General features: G+C 32.9%; 2 protein-coding genes across 2 annotated transcripts; one reads left to right on the top strand and one right to left on the bottom strand.

The window, feature by feature from the left end:
- On the bottom strand, positions 1-21,515 carry LOC134241100 (ER membrane protein complex subunit 10-like). Its single transcript, XM_062723188.1, has 7 exons — positions 21,368-21,515; positions 20,363-20,423; positions 19,953-20,068; positions 19,630-19,722; positions 18,073-18,248; positions 17,636-17,732; positions 1-922 (listed from the first exon to the last, which is right to left on the bottom strand). The coding sequence occupies exons 1-7, from the start codon at positions 21,437-21,439 to the stop codon at positions 824-826; spliced, it is 714 nt and encodes a 237-aa protein (XP_062579172.1). The 5' UTR covers positions 21,440-21,515; the 3' UTR covers positions 1-823.
- Positions 7,314-8,821, top strand: LOC134241097 (probable G-protein coupled receptor B0563.6). The gene has a single exon (XM_062723186.1). It carries the CDS (start codon positions 7,365-7,367, stop codon positions 8,532-8,534), a length of 1,170 nt encoding a protein of 389 aa, XP_062579170.1. The 5' UTR covers positions 7,314-7,364; the 3' UTR covers positions 8,535-8,821.
- Positions 21,516-21,546: the final 31 nt, after the last annotated feature.

Below are 21,546 nucleotides of genomic sequence, written 5' to 3'. Positions count from 1 at the left end.
AAATAAAGACACGTTTATTCCTTTACAACACCATTACAAAATGATACAATATTTTCCTGGTAAAAAAAAATTAAAAATGGTCGTATGAATTTCGAAAAACTTTAAATTTTTATCTTGTGAAAAATTTCTGAATACTTTGCAGGAAAGGGATACGTAAGTGAATAAATGTTGTAATACAACATGTTATACACATTATAACAAAATGAAATGAAATCGGAATACTGAACAGTTTTTCTTTTAAAGAATGCACTACATGTATTTGATGACACAGTGGTCAGTATTTCGATTCCATTTCAGAAAAAAACACTTTTAAACACAAAATCTATTATTCTCATTTACATTCAGTTTGTGTGATATCACCAAAGCCACCTACTCCACATGTACAAGTACATCATACACACACGCACATACTGTTTAATGTTACAAATATTATACATTGTATTGTTCTTTACATGCAATATTTATCTAATTCTTGATTATAATCAGTGTTTAATTTGTTTATCAAATAAAGCTTTTGTTTACAGCCATTATGAAAGTTCATAGCCATCATGAGATGTACATTTTTTTTAAATTTCATATTTATCATAAAGGGGCATTGAATATCATTAAGAAACAAATGGATAGATTTTCTTTTCCCTTATAAAGAGAGTACAACTCTAATGTAAAAACGATCACCTACTGGTCATAATTTAACTCGACCTCAATTAACAATTGCCATATTTCAGTTCCCTAATACTGCAAACAAAATTCCAGTAACATGTTGGTAATTTTCACATTGGTGTTAAAAGGTTAACCGTCACGTGATGTATGTGTCACATGATCACTAACTTCCTCCCCCTCCTCCTCCGCCGCCCCCACCCTGACCTTGTTCTCCACCTCCTGACAACATCATCACCAGGACGATCGGGACAATGTACATCCACTGAAATGTAAAACACATGATTAATACATGTAGTCATGACTTCCAAACAGAATTTAGGCGTCTGAACGCTTCAACACTGAACGCATAACTGACCCCTTAATCGGAAAGTGATAATGCCTTTGTCTTTGGATTCGCCCCTTTTTAAATTCGACCATTTGCGAAACAGGCGAAATTTAAAACGGGGACGAAATTTTGCCTATTTACAGTAATTGCATATAGTTAAGGGTAACATTGAAAATTTTGAGCCTATGGAAATCATTGTCAGCCTTGGTTGACTGTGCCGAAACTGACAGTGTTTTATTTTTGGGTTAGTATGTTCAATGCTATTCTTAACTGTTTACGTTTACGGACTCTCTGTTGTGAATATGGTTTCATATTCACCATAAAAATATTAATATTGACCGAAGCAAGGTATAGGATAATATTTTTCAGGTGAATATCAAACAATACTGACCACCAAAAGAGTCATTAATCGTTTTATTATACAGTCCGCATTCAAATAAATAAGACATTGAAGGCTGCAAGACGATCCAATTATCTTAAACACAAACTGTTGTCAAAGAAATATTTTAATGTCCAGAGGAAATACTTAGAAAAAGTGTTTTATGTTTAAAATGCAATTACCGGTATACACTGTAAACAAGAGGCCCATGGGCCACATCGCTCACCTGAGCACTAAGGGTAGGAAAAAGTAGAAAATGGCTTTTTATTGTAAAGTTTAAATCCAAAAGTAGTCCCATGACCAATCATGGATTTGCTATTTTTTAGAAAATGATTTTTTAAGAATTTTCCTAAATATATCTTTAAAAACTTTGGTTGGCCATTTTGGCCCCGCCCTACCCCTGGGGGTCATGATTTGAACAAATTTGAATCTACAATACTTGAGCATGCTTCCATATAAATATGATGAATTATGGCTTTGTCATTCTTGAGAAAAAGATGTTTAAAGAATTTTTCTATATATTTCTATGTAAAACTTTGGTCGGCCATTTTGGTCCGCTCTACCCCCGGGGGTCATGATTTGAACAAACTTTAATCTACACTACCTGAGCATGCTTCCATATAAATATAATGAATTATGGCTTTCTCATTCTTGAGAGGAAGATTTTTAAAGAATTTTCCTATATATTCCTATGTAAAACTTTGGTCGGCCATTTTGGCCCCGCCCTACCCCGGGGGGTCATGATTTGAACAAACTTGAAACTACACTACCTGAGCATGCTTCCATATATATATGATGAATTATGGCTTTGTCATTCATGAGAAGAAGATTTTTAAAGAATTTTCCTATATATTTCTATGTAAAAATTTGGTCGGCCATTTTGGCCCCGCATTACCCCCGAGGGTCATGATTTGAACAAACTTGAATCTACACTACCTGAGCATGCTTCCATATAAATATGATAAATTATGGCTTTGTCATTCTTGAGAAGATGTTTAAAGAATTTTCCTATATATTTCTATGTAAAACTTTGGTCGGCCATTTTGGCCCCGCCCTACCCCGGGGGGACATGATTTGAACAAACTTGAATCTACACTACCTGAACATGCTCCCATATAAATATGATGAATTATGGCTTTGTCATTCTTGAGAAGAAGATTTTTAAAGAATTTTCCTATATATTTCTATGTAAAACTTTGGTCGGCCATTTTGGCCCCGCCCTACCCCCGGGGGTCGTGATTTGAACAAACTTGAATCTACACTACCTGAGCATGCTCCCATATAAATACATGTATTATGAATTATGGCTTTGTCATTCTTGAGAAGAAGATTTTTAAAGAATTTTCCTATATATTTCTATGTAAAACTTTGGTCGGCCATTTTGGCCCCGTCCTACCCCCGGGGGTCATGATTTGAACAAATTTGAATCTACACTACCTGAGGATGTTTCCCCATAAGTTTCATCTTTCCTGGCACAGTGGTTCTTGAGAAGAAGATTTTTAAAATATGCCACCTAATTTTCATTAATTCCCAATGATCTCCCCTTGAATGAGGGCGTGGCCCTTCATTTGAACAAACTTGAATCCCCTTCACCAAAGGATACTTTGTGGCAAGTTTGGTTGAAATTGGCCCAGCGGTTCTTGAGAAGAAGTCGAAAATGTGAAAAGTTTACAGACAGACAGACGGACAGACGGACGCTGGACAAAATGTGATCAGAAAAGCTCACTTGAGCCTTCGGCTCAGGTGAGCTAAAAAGGTCGGATGTCGAAGGTCGTTCACCGTAATGCCAAAAGAAGAGTATATGTTGATTCCATTTTTTTGTAGTGATACGAGTAATTAATTAAGCTTTGTCTGTAGATATTTAATATATATTCTTGACAAAAAGTATCTGACTTTTGATAGCAAGGTCTGGCCCTCTTAAATGCGTAATACTAGCAATGTATATGCAATTTTCAAAATGTTTATAGTACTAGAAGACTGTATTGTGGTGTCTTCTAGCCTTGTCGCATATGCATATACGCAGTTTTTCCTTGAATTGTTGACAGGATATTACAACCCAGGGAATTAGATATAAAATATTTTCATTAATAAACAGACAGGATATTACACAACAAGATTTTTTATGGGGTTTTTGTACGTTTGTTTTTTTCATAAATGGACTCCATTGATACACGTTACATGTAAACTAAACATATTCTGATTCAAATTTAAAGTCGAAATGATTATAAATCACTTATAAATCTGATTAATCAGTATTAAAGGTGCTTGGACACAGATTTGAAGTATTTTTTTTTTTAAACTTTTGGTATCATATCATGACATATGTTTATAAAGCATTTCACATGGAAATATCATTAAAAAACTTATTTTATCTGGAAATTATTGAAACCAAGAATTTCGGGACGCCTTTGATTGACACATCTTTGCACTTTCACAAAGTTAACTTTATTCTTAATACTTGAGAGAAGTAGAAATTCAGTTGTGTATTAATGAAAAATATTTGACTATAATCCAGAAAATATACTAGTAGAGTAGAAATGTGAGAAAGCAAAACCAGCTCCCCAGTATTGTCAGTCTGTGCTCGGTGAAGTGTGCAGAGTTCAGCAAATTGAACACACCCATGAAAGTAAACTGTGTTTATGTTCAACGGACTGACAACACTGGTGAGTTGATTTTTCACATTTCTACTCTGAGTTTTCCGGATCATAGTTAAAATATATTTCATTAATATGCACAACAAAATTTCTTCTTTTCTTGAGTAATAAGGATAAAGTTTGCTTTGTAAAATTGCATGGATGTATCAATCAAACGCGTCCCGAAATTCGTAGTTTCAATAATCTCCAGAAAAATAAGTTTTTTAAATATTATATTTCAGCTTTAAGTGCAATTTAATCATATAAGTCATGATATTTAACCGAAAATTTAAAAAACATTCACCTCAAATCTGTGTCCAAGACCCTTTAAAGAAAAAAAGTTACGACTAGCTCTACGCTGTAAAATTTTAATGAAGGTTATCAGAACCATTAATTAAGAATAAGATATTAATGTTTGCTAGCAAAACAGAAATAACGTTGAAAAATAAAGGACTAAACCCTCCTTACATCTACAATTAGATGACATAACACGTGATACTTACTGACAATAACCAACAAACACTCAAAAACATATTAATCTTAGTTCAATTTTTTTCTGCGTTTCGAGTGTTATCGTATTCTTGTCGTAATTATACCCAATGTAAACGGAAGCTGACATGGTAAAATATATTTATTTCTTAATTAAAGTGCAGATTTCCAGTTGATTATTATTGAGGCATGGAAGAATATATTTAAATACACGTTTCAGATGGAAATTACTTTATATGCATGTTTATCATGCCATATTGTGTTTCTTACAAGAACTGTTGAAGGATTGATTAAGAAATATAAATTGGAAAAGCCTAGGCGATGGCAAGTATTTTTTATTACTAGTATTACAAACTTGAGGATTTAAGAGTTACAAATTACGTAATACAGGATGAAACTGCAGGTGACTGAAAGTCTACTGAAAATTGTCTGAATGGCATGTAACTTTTCTAAGTCATTATTCAGTTGACTGAATGGTGGAGGTTCATCCTGTGTAATTTAACAAAAAACACTTTTCGAAGGAAATCATCTAGAGGGGTGATAAATCCATAATAATATCGTACCCTGACCAACAGCTGTGGTGGCCGAACAGGTAAAAGAATGACCCCATATAGATCTAATTAACAAACTGATTTCAGGTACACCCGTACAAGACCTAAAACGAAGTTGAAGAAATTGATCTGATTAAGAGTGTGGGGTAGGGTAGTCTTGCTAATACATGTACATAAAATTATATAATTCTTGCTAGAATAGAAAAAAAAAATAAATGCATTGCCAACATGTTCATTGAAAATAGAAGTTATCGATACGTAACAACTAGAAGTGGTCTCTATTTCTTCAATCTAGAAGATTTTAGGACCTGAGACCAAGGCGCAACTTGCGATATTGTATTACGATGCAACGTAAGGCCTTTATCTAAGACAATGTGTTGGAACTAGACATCTCTCTTCATATCTGGATCGAAAAAAAATACAAGGAAAGGGATTGTCGCATGGAATATGCCTGTGACATATGAAAGCCCTAGCACCAACCATTCAAACTTTATGACAAAATTATTTTTAATTTTTTATAGGTCAAACTCAAAGATATATATGCCGTATTAGTGTTTTATTTTTAAAGTAATAAATATACGTGGTATCTCATCAAGTTATATAAGTTATATACTTTCTGCAAATAAGACAATCCCACTCCATCACTTCAAAAAGTTATGAAATATTATTTGGTAAAAATTATTTTCTCTCCGAGTCGGATGTTAAACCGCCTCTTATTGAAATATTCATCCTCAAAGCAAACAATGGTCCAATCTCGTGAATGAGCCGAAAAGCATGATGGTCTACTACATGTTTATTTTTACTACAAACACGTGGGTTAGGGAAGTTTAGGATGCGATTTCAAATGACTGCTGGAAAGCCAATTTTCAATTTTTTGAAACGTGTTTGAGAAAAATACGAAGAATAGATACTAATTAAGAATTCCCATGCTCAGATTAACAAACTTATCATACTTCAGAAATTTTTGTTTGGTTTCAGCTGTGCAGAAATACTGTTTAACACGGCATACATATCAAATTTAAAGTCAAAGGATAAAAAATACTTTAATTCAAGGGAAGGCTTAAGCACAAGAAATGCAAGTTTGAAGTTTGAAAGCCCTAGCATCCATCGTTCAAACGTTATGACCAACGTTAAATGTGATAAAATTTTGCAAAAGGTTAAAAATCAAGGTCAAAAGGACAAATATGTTGGTATCCATAGTACTGAGTATTTTCAAGAGAAATACACATGTGAATTATGAAAGCTATATCTCTAAAGAATCAAAGTTTTGGGCAGGGTTAAAAAAAATTGCGGAAAAACAAACGGATAGTTAGAAAAAAAAACTATAAGTCAACGAATCTTCGATTCCTGGGGCATAAAAAATCCTCACCTAATTCACTTCCCTAAAGGTTTATGCTTAATTTGAAAAGATGATGTATGGGCAATTATGATCGCTCAACAATCTTTCTCAAACTGTAAAATAAAATGTATATGCATATCATGCATATCTGTAACCTACTCATGTGGTGTATCTACTAATATAAGAAAGACGATGTTTGAATCCGATTAGAACTGTACACAGTCAGCGTCAGGGACATATTTATTCAAGGACACAACAGCTCACGCATTCTACCAGCTGACTCGGATTGAGACGAGAATTCCCCGACATTCTTATTTCTTTCACGTATCTCCGGAAAAACAAGTTATAGTTGCAACAAAATACTCGATGTATTTATTTTATTTACTTCAAAATAAAAAAAATTCAAATGTTAAATTCTAAAACAGAATACTATTTTGTTCTTATTTACTTCATTTCAGTGCTATCATCGTTCTGTATTCAAGGCTTTTAAAATATAATGTGTAAAGTTGGTTAATCAAAAGGGCATAATTAAACTTTTAACAGTATTAAGAGTTTTTTTCTTCTTCATGAATTCGATATTAGATGTACCCTCATTGAATCGATTATACCACAACAAGGGAAACGTTCCAGAATCAGCAGGAAGACATCTATTTCGTAAAATCAATAGGTTTGACAGACCTATGACTTTCTTCTCCTGTAAATATCATTAACCGTGGAGGTACAAGCAAGACTAACACAACATAATGGCTAATCTTGCAGTAAAGGTAGGAGTCTTACCTAGTCTTGTAGACTTTTTATGATCAATCAACGCAGACAATCACAATTTTTATGCATACAGTGGCTGCTGAATTCTCCGAAGAGGTTTTGTAACAATTGCTTGCAAAGACTATCATCATAAAATATATTTAAAGTATTATTATTTTTTTAAGATTTCAAGGAATTAAATTTGCTTTATTCCCAAAATTTGACTTGTTGGAAATTTAAAAGGATGCATGATTCCTCGGGGCTTCACATTGCTTTTGGAATTCTCTCTGCAGATGACTCCTTATGCGAAACTGTTCAAAACAGAAGTGATTTGCACGTGATAACGAATGAGGCACTGGATATAGTTTGGCGGATTTTTGTGTTTGGATTGATCCCTATTTTTTCAATTTTTGGATTTGTAGGAAACATCTTTAGTCTTATAGTACTGTATCACAATCGAATGAGAAACCCGACCAACTTTTGTCTGTCGGCTTTAGCTCTTGCTGATCTTGGATTTCTTGCCCAGAGTCTACTTTTCGTTGGGACCAACATTCAGCGTGAGCTAGACCCAGCCCTCGGTGAAGAAAGAAGTCAGATGTTGTATCCATGGTTTGGAGCTTACGCCAGCTTAGTGGCAGCCAGAATTTCCTCGTGTCTGATCCTTCTTTTAACCATAGAAAGATTCATCGCCGTTTGTTTCCCAATACGTGCTAAACTGATTTGTAACACACGCTGCACACTAGCGAGCCTGATTGCAATTTGTTTGGTGACGTCTATAGTTTTTCTTCCCTATGCATTTAAATATAAAATCATTCACGATCACAAGAATACAACCCAAACCACTCTGACAGGAATGTATCTTACGCTTTCAAAACTCGGGAAAAATAAAGTTTTCTTCGAAGTGTATGGAATTATTTTAAATATTGTGTACAGATTTGTTCCAATAATACTAGTATTAGTTCTAAACACTAGGATTATCATAATCACACGAAAAACCTGTTCAACTCGTAAACTCATGGGAACTCTCGACGCGAAAATTTATTCTAATGAACAAACTCGGATTACCTTGATGCTGGTGACGATATCGCTTTTATTTGTGCTATGTACGCTGCCAGGGGCAATGCAAAGTATTTTGTCCCATTATGCAGACGGGTATACTATGACCGGAAAATATCGGTATGCCTTTCAATGTTTCAGCTATGTTGCATATTTTCTTGAGACCGTTAATTGTTCAGTTAACTTTTTTATATACATGGTAATGAGTAAAAAATTCCACAAGACATATAAAGAAATGTTTTGTTGTCTGCAAAAAGAGATGCATTACCAAGTGCCATGTAATTCTAAGGAATCTATACGTGGTATACAAAGAAGCGAAAGTAGGCTTCTCCATAGTAGCATGAAAGGATCAACTTGAAATATAAATTTCAAATGTGCTGGTCATTTACAAGGAAATTGCATTTAGTCTGATTTCAAAGTTACAAAGAGCCGCAAATCGTTGATTCCTGCATAGTTTATGCCGTTTGGGAAAAAATAACACTAAGTTAATTTTTATTATCGTTTGGTAGAAATTGATTGTTCATTTTATGAGAATTTTATTTTTATGACTGCCTCCCACATGCTGTATTATAAGAATATTGAACTCAAGAGCAATCTCAATCACTTGCAATCTGACAATGGAAATAACATTATATACATTGTACACCGCTGATTTATTGAATGATGAATAAAGTTTATATTGGTATTATTTTTTAGATCCCTTGTTTATGTCTGTTGTTTTTCAGTATTATTGAATGAGAAGAGCATTTAACCCAATGTATCTACATAATTATACTTTATAAACAATTTTATATTTATTAGTCAATTGATGGCATTATTTACAGAGTTTCTCCATTGATCATATTTAAACCAAGTACAGTCAGTCAACTGATCTTTGTCTGATCTCTTTCTGATCTCTGTCTGATCTCTCTCTGCTTTGTCATAATCTTGTTCACTATGCAGGAGACACTTGCTCAATGGCAGTCAAACTGTTGACATTGATCATACTGCTCTTTCAATAAAGTTTTAATAAAAAACATAATTATATTAAAATAGGCCTAAAGAATGTCTAGTTTATGGTTTCTGAACCAGTTGCAGTTTTTTCAAAGATGAAATAAAAGAATCTCATTCCAGAATGCATTCATTCATCATTGAATTTGAAATCTAAGCTAGCTGCAGAACTGTAGCTCTCTGCTTGGAAAATTTGGACAGATAAAGCAGAGAGCTACAGATCCATGCATTCATTGTAAAACCTTTGATTTACACATCCAATTTTTTTCGTCTCTCTTCAGCAATTATTTCGTGTAGTTTATGCTTTTTTTACGCTCTTAGAGTGGTATCCAATCATTAATCATATATTTTACTTTAATAACTGATACTTTATTTACCTTTCAACGGTCCGAAACAGTCCTCTGAGGATTAGAAATATCAGTTTAAAAGATTCCCATTTTTGCATCCACTTCCTCAAATGGCCCTTCTTGAACCATTGAAAGGTAAATAAACATTTAGGAATAGGAGTTAAATGTATGGTTAATTATCGGATATCATTTATAAAGCTGGGAAAAATATAGAATATGAGAAATAATACCTGAAGTGAGCGACAAACAATCGGTGGCGTAAATCGAAGAATTTTACAATGCATGGACCTGTAGCTCTCTGCTTTATCTGTTCGAATTTTCTCAAGCAGAGAGCTACAGTTCTGTAGCTAAGTTTAAGCTTTGCATTTGATTTTACAACCCCACCATTTTATACCAAACTAAGAACAAAGTAAACCTTGTCAAATCCAGACACCACTAGTTTAAAAGAAATGGATTACACACAAGTCCAGATCAGACAACAATTAACAGGACTGATTTATTTAACTAAAAGGAGCAGAAAGTTTTGATTAGAATCAACAAGATTTCAGTATACATAACATAGGATTAGACAAGTTTTACTGTAGTTTACATGGAATAATAGTGCAATTTTGCAAACAAAGTTGTTCATTCAGTGATATACAAAGGTTTACATGAAAAGAAAAGTTTATGTCCACCATTAAGCATTACAAATACTATAATAGACATTATAAATCTGCCTTAGCTAAACATTATTAATCCTTGTTTGGAGATTACAAATCCTAGTCATTACACTAAGGATCCTGAATTCTTGAGTAGATATTACAATTAAATCCTTGAATTATGAATCCTTTACTAGATATAACGAATCTCTGAATAGACATTATTTATCCTGCACTAGACATATTAAGTGATCCTTGAATAAAAATTAGGAATTGCTGGCATGACAAATTAGACATATGACATGACATAAGCTTTTAATACACATTGTGAATCTATGACTAGATATGATGATTCATGATGATATACATAATGAAACTTTGACTAGATACTTTCTAAGATACTTTTTAAGACAATATATAATTCCTTGAGTAGATGTTCCAATTTCTTGACTAGACACAATGAATCATTGACTAGATATGATGATTCCTTATCTATACATTATGAAACCTAGTTTGACTAAATACTATGAATCCTTTTTACAACCTTTTGATTTCTGGAGTAGGTGTTCTGATTCCTTGACTAGACATAATGAATCATTGACTACATATGATACCTTTACAAGATCTTATGATTCCTTTACTGGACATAAAGATTCCTTGACTAGACATAATGAATGCCTGACTAAATATTATGGTTCTTTTTCTAGATATAATGAACTTTTGACTAGATATGTCATTTATTAAACACTTTGTTTCCTTGAATAGGTGTTCCGATTCTTCTACGAGACATAATGAATCCCTGAAAGGTTATTTTGATTCCTTATGATACACTATGATTACTTGACTAGATTTCAAGAATCCTTTATACGTCAGTATAAAATCCTTGACTAGGCATTAAACATTCTCAACATTATGAATCTCATAACAGACGTGACAATTATTGACCATATGCATCCCAGACAAAATATGGTGATTCCTTGATCTTCAACTAGACATTATGAATCCTTAACTAATATCATCTTTAAGTAAATATTACACTTGTCATCGTCAACCTGTCATTAAAATCTTTGAACAGAGATTTAAACTCTTAGGTAGATATCATGATTCCCCAATAAAATTGAAAGTTGTTTCTTCCTTGTCAATATAAAATTTGAAAAAGTTATGATAAACATAGCTTGATATAATCATATCACAATGGATACATACCGACAAAGATACAGATAGAAAAAGTAATATGATCTAAAATTCATAGGTGTCTTTCTCTTATATTTTAGTACATTTAACTCTGTTACCCAATATCAAAATGTACTGGTGAAAACTGTTTGAATTATTGTTGATGGACAGTGTGATTCCTCTAGAGTGCCAGCATTATATGCTGTCTGAGCCTTACTCCATTAGATAATTGATCATTTTATTAAAATCAAAAAGCTCACATCAAGACCAAGGACCTTTGAAAAACAGCATGCACAAGGTAAGCCATAAAAGTACTTAATCTGCATCAAGTGACAAACAGTCTTAGCAAAATACTGATTTATAAATCTCATATATTCAATTGCATTTATTCCCTTGTATGCTAGCTGGTATTGAATTTCTCTGTGTAGAAAAAAAAACTTCAGAAATTACGCATAAAGTTCTCTTGTATAAATTGTGATTTACAGTATAATCCTTGTCAATACCTCATTATAATAATATCTTAAATTCTCATTATCTGTGTATTTACTGTCAATGACATTAAACCAACTCTTTGAATGCACAGTCACATCACAGTAAAATTTTCAGCCCTTCAAATTACAACCACAATTAGCAGGGACAATCAGTTTGAATCCACCAGAGGGATGACTTTAATGGATTAATTTCCTGTGATGCAGTCCCTGATGCAGACTTAAGCTCTATATATAGTCATTATTAATCCATCATTCCTAGAACTAGACAGAGATAGATCATTTCTTTTGTTCATTGACAAAAACCTTGCTTCATTACAGTGGGACTCAGCATAAATATGACATAATTAAATTTCTTTCACGTTTTCCCCCTTAAAAGGAATTATTTTTAGTCTTTACATGTACTTCATTGCAATTACCAGAAATCCTTGAACAATTTATCCTCTTCAATAAATTTTATTTACCAATTTCACTGTAAATGAGTATACCAAGAATTTTAGATGCATTGGAAAAGTTTCAAAGTATAAATACAGTGATTGAAAAGAGTACATATGGCCTGTTCTGAACATCACATGTTTATGCTCAAATTTGTTTAAAAAAATAATGTGATAATTTTTAAAATTTTGATTATGATTATTAAATATTTTTGTCAAGAATATTTGATACTTACATGCAACTAAAAATAATTGGTAAATTTAATGACTGAAACTTAAATTTCCAAACATAAAGCCATGAGAGTAATTTAAGTGTATTTAGCTATTACAGTCAAAATTATTTACAAAAAAAACAAAAAAAAAAAAACAACAAAAAACAATGAAGTGAAATAGTAGCTACAATGTAGCTCCTGCATGGGCTTAAATTGGCTTTAGTCAGACAGGCATCATTTTCTGATTTTCTTGTTTAAAAAACTTTAAATTACATTGTAAAACTGTACTTTTTTATTAGGCTGAGCATCTCATCCCACATGTCTCATAATGACTCCATTGATGCCTTCCCAGTCATCAGTATGGACTAGATCTATATCTTAAAATTCTCAATACAAACTGAGAACATCAAGTGACAGAAACATTCAATACAAATAAAAAAGAAAAAAAAAACATTAAAGTAAATGAAATCATGGGGGTAATGGCAGATAATTGAGAATAAATTACATGAAGTAAATGGTTCCTAAGATAGCAAAATGCCTGTTAACAAAGCATCAGAGGTTACTATTGCGTAATGGAAATTTTAAGGACACTAGTAGGGTTGAGCTTAATTGTTGCAATTTGCACATACCTGTAAAATCTATCATTAGAGCATGTTGTTAATTTACAATTTTCTTTGTTGTTATCTGTACAATCCTTTTTTTTAATTTTGACATACAGTGAGATGTCATTAACAACACTGAACAATTTTAAATGAGTTTGTGAAACAGTAATGTGCTTTTCAAAAGTACATCAAACTCCAAGGTCAAGCCAGGAGATAAAAAATGTTAGTAATCAAAGACAGTCTTGTCACAAGACACAGGATAAAGTTTTTGCACAGAGACAGATGGACAGACCAAAAACTGTATGCCACCCGCTGGGTTTTCAAAGCAGCCGTATTATTCAGTAGACTTAGTTGACATTATTTCATGTTCACTAGAGTTGCTGTAGAAGAATCTGCATAAACTATGGAAAATGGAACACAGATATTCATTTTAATAAAAATTAATGGACTTATTAGTGGACACTTATTGACTTTGAGAGGAAAGGGAAGTATTCCTTTCATTAGATCTCCTTTTGATTTACATGTGACAAAATGATAAAATGATAACCACTATATAAACCACTCAAGGTGCCAATATTACAAGGGCACTGCAAAGCAAAGCATCCCCTCACAAAATAGCATATCTTTAAATCAATGCAGCATTCAACATCAAATTCAGTGCGAATTACATCATTTCCATTATGCACACAAGGACAAACTAACCCACCTATACAAGCCTGTTTAACCTTGTTGCAAGAGGCTAACAATTCAAACTAAAGTACTCTCAGATTCTGAGATAAAATATGAAAGATATATGGACATACTTTTAGGTGACCTAAAATAGTCATAAATGATCAATGCACTGACATCTTTGAGTTTCAATCAAACCAAAGTTATCTTGCAAAAAAAGCCTATTGTTTAATATCAATTTCTGTCAAATAACTTATGATGAACAAATAACACAATTAAAAGTAAAATCAATGAAGTGTAATAAAATATTTTGACCCATACCAGTAGAAATATAGCCCCCCTAAAACAACTATAACCTGTCATGTTAGATTTACAGCCTCCTAATTTCCGAGATTCTACGATAACTATCCTTTATAATTTATTGTGTTTTCCTCTTTCATCTGAAAATATTTTTTTCCAAACTCTAGATAGATATCAGGAAACAAGATCACAATTTGAATATTATTCAATTACAGTCTATGAATAGCTTCTCTGTGAAATCATACCATTATGAGATTGTTCAATCTCAATCAGTTGGTCAAGAAGGTAATTGTGGATTATCGCTCAACAGGGACCAGGGTTTAGAAATACCAATAAGGTATTTTGAGCATTATGTTTCGTAACATTCAGTTAATAGATAAAATCACAATTCCAAAGATTCAATCAAGGAGATATCTGAGGGTAGTTTTTGTTACTATTTATATTATTAACCCCTTCCATGGCACATACGCATTTCTACGCATCTGACTTGAAAAACGAGTATAGTGTGAACAAACATTCATAACGTCGTTAATACTGCAAATATCAGAAAAATTCTTGCACCGTTAGAAAGAGAAAATAATTATGATAAAATACTATACATAAATTTTTTTATTGGTTATACCAGTATTTTGATGGCTTGAGTTAAACTTTGTGCACTTTTTGGGCGATTTTGCCATTATCGAAATCAATGCGGTCGTAACACGCAATATGTAAAAATGCTAAATTCTGGCGAATACCTCCCATCCCTACCCCATTTCTCTAAAATACTTTTAATTGGATTTTATAAAAATGTACAACATGCTAATAATTTTCAACAAAACAATAAAATATTTTTAAATATATTTACCTAAGAAAAAAAAAACAAATGAAACTCTGCATTCTTGAATAAATGACAATTCCAGCATGATTACTGTGTATTTCGTTGCCATGGCAACTGAAATTATATTCTTATAATCATTTTCAGAAACTACACTATACCTGCTTTTAGAATATATATACATTGGTATATACAAAAATTACAAGAAATACCTGAAAAAATGCATTGAAATCTTAATATCAATTTGTCTAAAAATGCTTAAAATCTTCGCCATGGAAGGGGTTAAAGGCATGAAATTCCACTATAAGACTATGTAAAATATTTGTTAAAATTAAACCGTTTCAAATTTTGCAGTGAAAATATAATGCCATTTATCAAAGTTTATCATTCTGATTCAAACTTAAGATATAATATCTTATAATAATAATTATCAAGTGTTTTGTGTATGTTTTGAACAAAAATCATTGGTCAAACAACAATATATAACTAGAACTGTCCAAACGGGACAAAATACCCCCCGCTGGATTTTTCAGAAGTAAGTTTTTCCATAATAAAGATATGTATCAAACACAAATTATGAAATTTTTATTCCAGTGACCTTGAACTTCCCTAAATGACCTTGGGTCAAGGTCATGACACACCCTTTGGTCATGGGCAATCTTTCAGTGAAATGAGAACCTACCAAGTTTATCCATAGAAAGATATGGATCTCTCACTTGAATTATGAAATTTTTCTTCCAGTGACCTTGAACTTCCCCAAATGACCTTGGGTCAAGGTCATGACACACCCTTGGTCATGGGCAATCTTTGTGTGAAATGAGAATCTAAAAGTTTATCCATAAGTAAAGATATGGACCGTTTTTTTCTACGAAGCTGATATATATATTAAGTGACCTTGAACTTCCCCAAATGACCTTGGGTCAAGGTCATACACACCCTTGGGTCATGGAATCTTTGTGTGAATTGAGAACCTACCAAGTTTATCCATGTAAAGATATATACCGGACAGGAATTTTGAAAATTTTCTTCCAGTGACCTTGAACTTTCCAAAATGACCTTGGGTCAAGGTCATGACACATCCTTGGGTCATGGGCAATCTTTGTGTGAAATGAGAACCTACCAAGTTTATCCATAAAAGATGTATAAAACATGATTTTCGAAAATTTTCTTCCAGTGACCTTGAACTTTCCCAAATGACCTTGGGTCAAGGTCATGACATACCCTTGGGTCATGGGCAATCTTTGTGTGAAATGAGAACCTACCAAGTTTATCAATAAGAAAGATATGGACCGGACACGAATTATGAAATTTTTCTTCCAGTGACCTTGAACTTCCCCAAATGACCTTGGGTCAATCATGACACACCCTTAGGTCATGAGCAATCTTAGTGTGGAGTAGTAGATTCATAATGTCCCTCTGTAAGAAAGATATGGACCGGACACGATTGCACAGACATCGGACGGACGGAACAGACAGACGGACAGACGGACAAGGTGATTCCTATATACCCCCCCAAACTTCGTTTGCGGGGGGTATAAAAACAACATATATAAACATGCAAGTAGCATTTTTTTTCAAGAGTGAATCCACAAAACATTTGTGCAAAAATGTATAGATTGTTGTCACTCAAACAAAAATGCTTTTTGCATTATTCAACCATAATAATTTTTTTTTTGTTAGAGCCTCCTTCATTTATAACTTTTATGTTGTAAAGATTTTTTTATGTACATTTCCTTAAATTTGTTGTTCAAAGAGGAAAATTTGCTAGTTGGACCTCCAAGATGGCAGCCATGGGTAATAACTCACAGAGAAAATATTAATCTCTCACCAGAGAGCATTCTATGCTCCGCTCCAACACCTGTTATTGTCTAAATTACAAGAATCTTGTAAAACAAAAGTAAATTATATATTTTCACCAACTTAGTGATTTTTTACAAAGCAATTGGAAAATATCAATCGGTAAAACTTAATTTGTTTTTTTCTAAAGCTGGATATATATTAAAATAACTTCAATAAATGCAGAACTATCTTGTTTGATTTTTAACACTACTTTCATTTTGAAATCAAGGAGACAAAGTTAGAAGATACATGTATTTACTACCAAAGAGCTTTAAACATGTAACATCTTTGGCATATATAACATACAAAACAATCAATGTTTAAACATTTTTGTTTGCCATTTAATGTTGTAACAACCCAAACTACTTTTTAGAGGACAACAGAGGTGTAAGTGAAGCCTGCGGCGTGCACCCTCTGGTGAGAGATTGGGAAAATATGTCATATAGGAAAACTATCTATATATTTATATTTACATTTCCAATGACTTTATCCGAGATAAAATTACAAATAGTTAATGTACTTTATTTCCCCATCAATGTATTGGTTCATCAATAGGTGCGGTTAAAAAAATCACGTGCAGGGCGGGACAAATAGCTAGACAGAAGTAGGGCTTGGAGAACCTGGATTGGCGGAATCAAAAGCAAGTAAATATAACGAATAACTGTCAGGTTTCTCAATTTCATGACGATGATCAATCAAATTGGCTTTTGTGATAATTTTATGCATAAACCCCTTTGGCTTTTATGCAAATTATCATGCAAGCCAATAGATTGATCACATCATGAAATCAAAAAATAAGGTAGTTATTCCTTAAATATATCAATTTATGTACAATATCTACCCAGAATAACAAAATAAAGTAAATCAACAATTGTACAATAAAACACAATTTAAACAGATTCACGCAAAAATAAAAAAGACATTAAAAATTCACTGAATCATTTACTTACATATTTGGCTAAAAATGACCTTTTGTCTTCGTGTTGACCTTTGGCTCTCTCTTGTTCTTCTCGCTTTAATTTTTCTATGTAACTTTGCGTATCAGGCCTGTAAAAAACATTTAATACCGTCATCAAAATGTATTAACAAAAATGTTTCAAAAACATGTATGACTACCAATTTGGCAACCTTGACAAAAGGCCAATGGACCTAAAAGCTCACCTGGATCACACTGCCCTTGCTTATTATGAGTGAAAAAAATTTATAATATTTAAGAAATGAATGATATATTTTTTTTCTTTGACTGATGTATTAAAGAAAAAAATTGGACAGAAAACATCATCAATGCACATAGCATAGGTTCTGAATATATTTCAATATTTAATGAGCTAATACTTTATAACCTGAGAGCTATTACCAAGCACACAATCTACAATGGTTGACTTACGTGGGCCCCAGCAGTGTGTGAGACACCTCTACACTGGTGTTCCACTCCTGTAGTGAGAAGCTGTCAACACCACTACACAGCGTCAAGGGCGTTTCCACAGAGATACCCATCACCTCACCGGATTGGTCAAAGTGAATCCAGATGTGATCAGACAAATTGGAGGCCAAGATTCCACACTGTACACAGACAAAAGTGTGAAAGAGTGTAAAGTTGACAAAATATAAATGCATAAGATTTCCTGATGGAATGTAGAAACTGTAATGCCTTTAAAAATTTGATCCATGACATATATGTAATTATTTTTCATGTATGTATTCAAATATGTTTTAATGTGCTGAATGCCTTAATTATCTACATGTAGTACAAGAAAATTCATTTACATTTACAGATGGCTGGGAATAAACTTTTTTCCCAGTTTGTTAAAAAGCTTTGTTTTCAGGACGTGATATACTAATTTAGAAAATTACTAATTAACATTCCTTTTAAAGTTTTCAAAAATCATTTTTTCGGATGTATTTAAAAATGACTTTAAAGAGAAATACCTAAATGACTCATTTTCAACTTGGATATTACCAGTACAATTCTCAATAAGAGGCCCTTGGACCACAACGCTCATCTGAATAGCTTTGGCTTTACTTATCCCAAGATATTTCCAGATAATTTTCACCTTTTCTGGCCCAGTGGTTCTGGAGAAGAAGATTTTGAATTTTTTTCCCTATATTTCAAGTTAAAAATTGAATTCCTAACAGTGACCCCATCCCACCCATCCACGGTCACGATTTAAGCAATTCTGAATCTACATTACCCCAGGATGCTTCCACATAAGTTTCACCTTTTCTGGTACAGTGGTTCTGGAGAAGAAGATTCTTCCTTTATATTTCAAAATTAATTTACTTAATTAACTTTGATTCCCTATTGTGGTCCCACCCAACCCTTGTGGGTCATGATTTGAACAATTTAGAATTAACAATGCTCCAGGATGCTTCAACATAAGTTTAAGTTTTTCTGGCCAAGTGGTTCTTTAGAAGATTTTTTAATGACCCCACCCTATTTTTGTCTTTTCTTGATTATCTCCCCTTGTAAGGGGGCTTGGCCTTTCATTTTAAAAATTTAAACCTCTCATTTTAACAATTTAAATTCCCCTTTACCCAAGGATGCTTTTTTCCCAATTTTGGTTGAAATTTCTGGGTGGGTCTGGAAAAGTTGAAAATGTGAAAGTTTACAAATGGATCCACAGCTAGACCTGCTAGACAGAGACAGGGAGCAGACAAACAGAACATGGACAAAATGTGATCAAAAAAGCTCAGGTGAGTTAAAAAAAAAAAACCTAAACATAGCTCAAATTTGAGAAAAAAAAAAACACTGCATGTTGAAAATTTGCTGATCCTCTCTCATCAAAAATTTGAATTCAAAATAGTATTTTTGAACTTGACCTTCATGGTGAAAATCCTAATATCAGTTTGAAAAATAGCTAAAACATGACAAGAGATGTATTTGTGTGTATTTAAAGCATTCTCTAGAAATGGAATGATGACATAGAATAAGTGTATAACTAACCGCTGGTGCGTAGGAAGTGACATACTCTTCACCAGATGACCCTGATCCTGTCTGCAGCCTCACTCTGTAAATGTCATTGTTCCTGGCTAATTTCTAAAAAAAAATATTTAGTAATGTTATAAAGATTCCAGGACCTATAGAATGAAGAATTAAGGTGCTAAACTGCTTGCATCTATAGCTTTATCTTTTAGAAAAGAAAACAAGGACTGTCTTATTACAAATTCTAACTCCTCCATATATTTGGACAAAAAATGCTTTACAGATGCCATTTATACTGTTACTATAATCGTAAATTTACTGATACATGTATAGATCAGAAATACCTTCAGCTTGTCTAGTTCACTACCAGTTAATGGAGCATTCTGAGAGAAAAAGGCTTTGTTTCCCTTCACTGATTTCAAAATTACAGTTCCTTTCTTGGAAAATGTAGGATTTAAACCTGAAATGTATACATGTATTAGATGTCTGAAAGTACTTACACATGTTCTTCTGCATAAATTAAACCTTTGGTACAAGTAACTACATTTGTAGTGTTTTTTTTTTTTAATCAATCAAATTAATATAGTCAAACCTCATTATCTCACACTGGGTGGAGCTGGAAAAAACTTCAAGATATTCATGTACTTGAGATATCAAGGTTGAAATACATAAAGAAAATGTTTTTTTGGATTTTTATTTACTTATATTTATCATGTTTATGGAGTTCAAGACATTGTAAAAATTAAATCCCTACCCAAATCAAAACTATGTTCAAGGATTAATGTTCTTGATCCACCTTCAAACTCATCATCTGCCTACAAAATAGAATAATTTATTTTATTTTTTTTTTACAATTAATCATAATACCATGAATACTGCAGATTCTGATATTTCTCCATTTTTGCTGAACATACATCAAAACAGACATAACATATGTTTTACATTTTAAGATGATCAATGATAACAATGGGTAACATATACCAGTACATTGAAAGTTTAGATTTTTCTGTCGATGAGATAGACTTTGTTGGAAAAAAATTTCTCTGCCATCATTCATCTCTATCAGGTGACATGATGAACAATACATACAACACTAGTCATTTCATAATGCCTAAATGGAATGTAGTAAGAAAGTAGCAGACAGTATATAATGAAATTTTACTGCCTCGCCATCAAGTTAGCATTTCTAGCGATGCGGCAGTCTCCATCTGATTCTGTCAAGTGAAGAAATGGCAGATAAAGCTGCTCAGTTGGTAAACCACCATTTCAGTCTGAGCCAACGGGGCTTTGATTCAAATCCTGGTCTGGTCCATCACATTTTTTATTTTGGTAACAGAGCCATTATACTGACAAGTAAATCTTGTCTCATGTTAATTATTATGAAAAAAAGCTCTTTCTCCAGTTGATTGTGTGATAATGCCCAACATTGGTGCCAGGCACATTAATCATGTTGATAGAAGAAGAAGAAGATTGAGCAGATCAAGGATGGTTTTGTAGCCATAGGCACAGGGACAATATGACTAGTATATATTGTAAGTATATAATTTTCAACCTAAATTGAAATGATTTTTGGTTCTAAAACCCAAATACAAGCCTGTACCAATGCTGAAATACAGATGCAAACAAAATAAAACTGTTCAAGGAGACACGAACAAGCCCATTTCTATAATATGATAGTGTCTTGGGTTATTAAATTTGAGCAAAGTGAAGCAGATTTTATTCTTAACAGCATCTGCATCTTTGTCAGCAAAATACTTACCCCCACACAGCATAATCCGATTAAAACTAACAGCAGAACCGAAGTTCTTGCCTGTACCATGGGCGCAGACATCTTTACTTTCAATTTGACCTTATTTAGAACCAATCGAAATGCGTGTAAGAAATGTGGCCAATATTTTTAGCTAATCACAGATCATGATACGAAATATCGTAGGCTTG

The sequence above is a fragment of the Saccostrea cucullata genome, unplaced genomic scaffold, assembly GCF_032062105.1.
Source record: "Saccostrea cucullata isolate Sc308-1 unplaced genomic scaffold, CSIRO_AGI_Scuc_v1 ctg854, whole genome shotgun sequence".
Taxonomy (NCBI): Eukaryota; Metazoa; Mollusca; class Bivalvia; order Ostreida; family Ostreidae; genus Saccostrea; species Saccostrea cuccullata.
The sequence above is the reverse complement of the archived record's forward strand: the minus strand, read 5'-3'. Positions and strand labels throughout refer to the sequence as shown.

Bases quoted from the DNA above. Each gene is read 5' to 3' on its own strand.
- LOC134241097 (XM_062723186.1), top strand. From the start codon at position 7,365: ATGCATGATTCCTCGGGGCTTCACATTGCTTTTGGAATTCTCTCTGCA.
- LOC134241100 (XM_062723188.1), bottom strand. From the start codon at position 21,439: ATGTCTGCGCCCATGGTACAGGCAAGAACTTCGGTTCTGCTGTTAGTT. The intron at 20,069-20,362 runs GTAGGGATTTAA...TATACATTTCAG, and splicing joins TGAACATAGTTTTGATTTGG to GTTTAAATCCTACATTTTCC. The intron at 19,723-19,952 runs GTATTTCTGATC...ATTTTTTTTTAG, and splicing joins GTGAACTAGACAAGCTGAAG to AAATTAGCCAGGAACAATGA.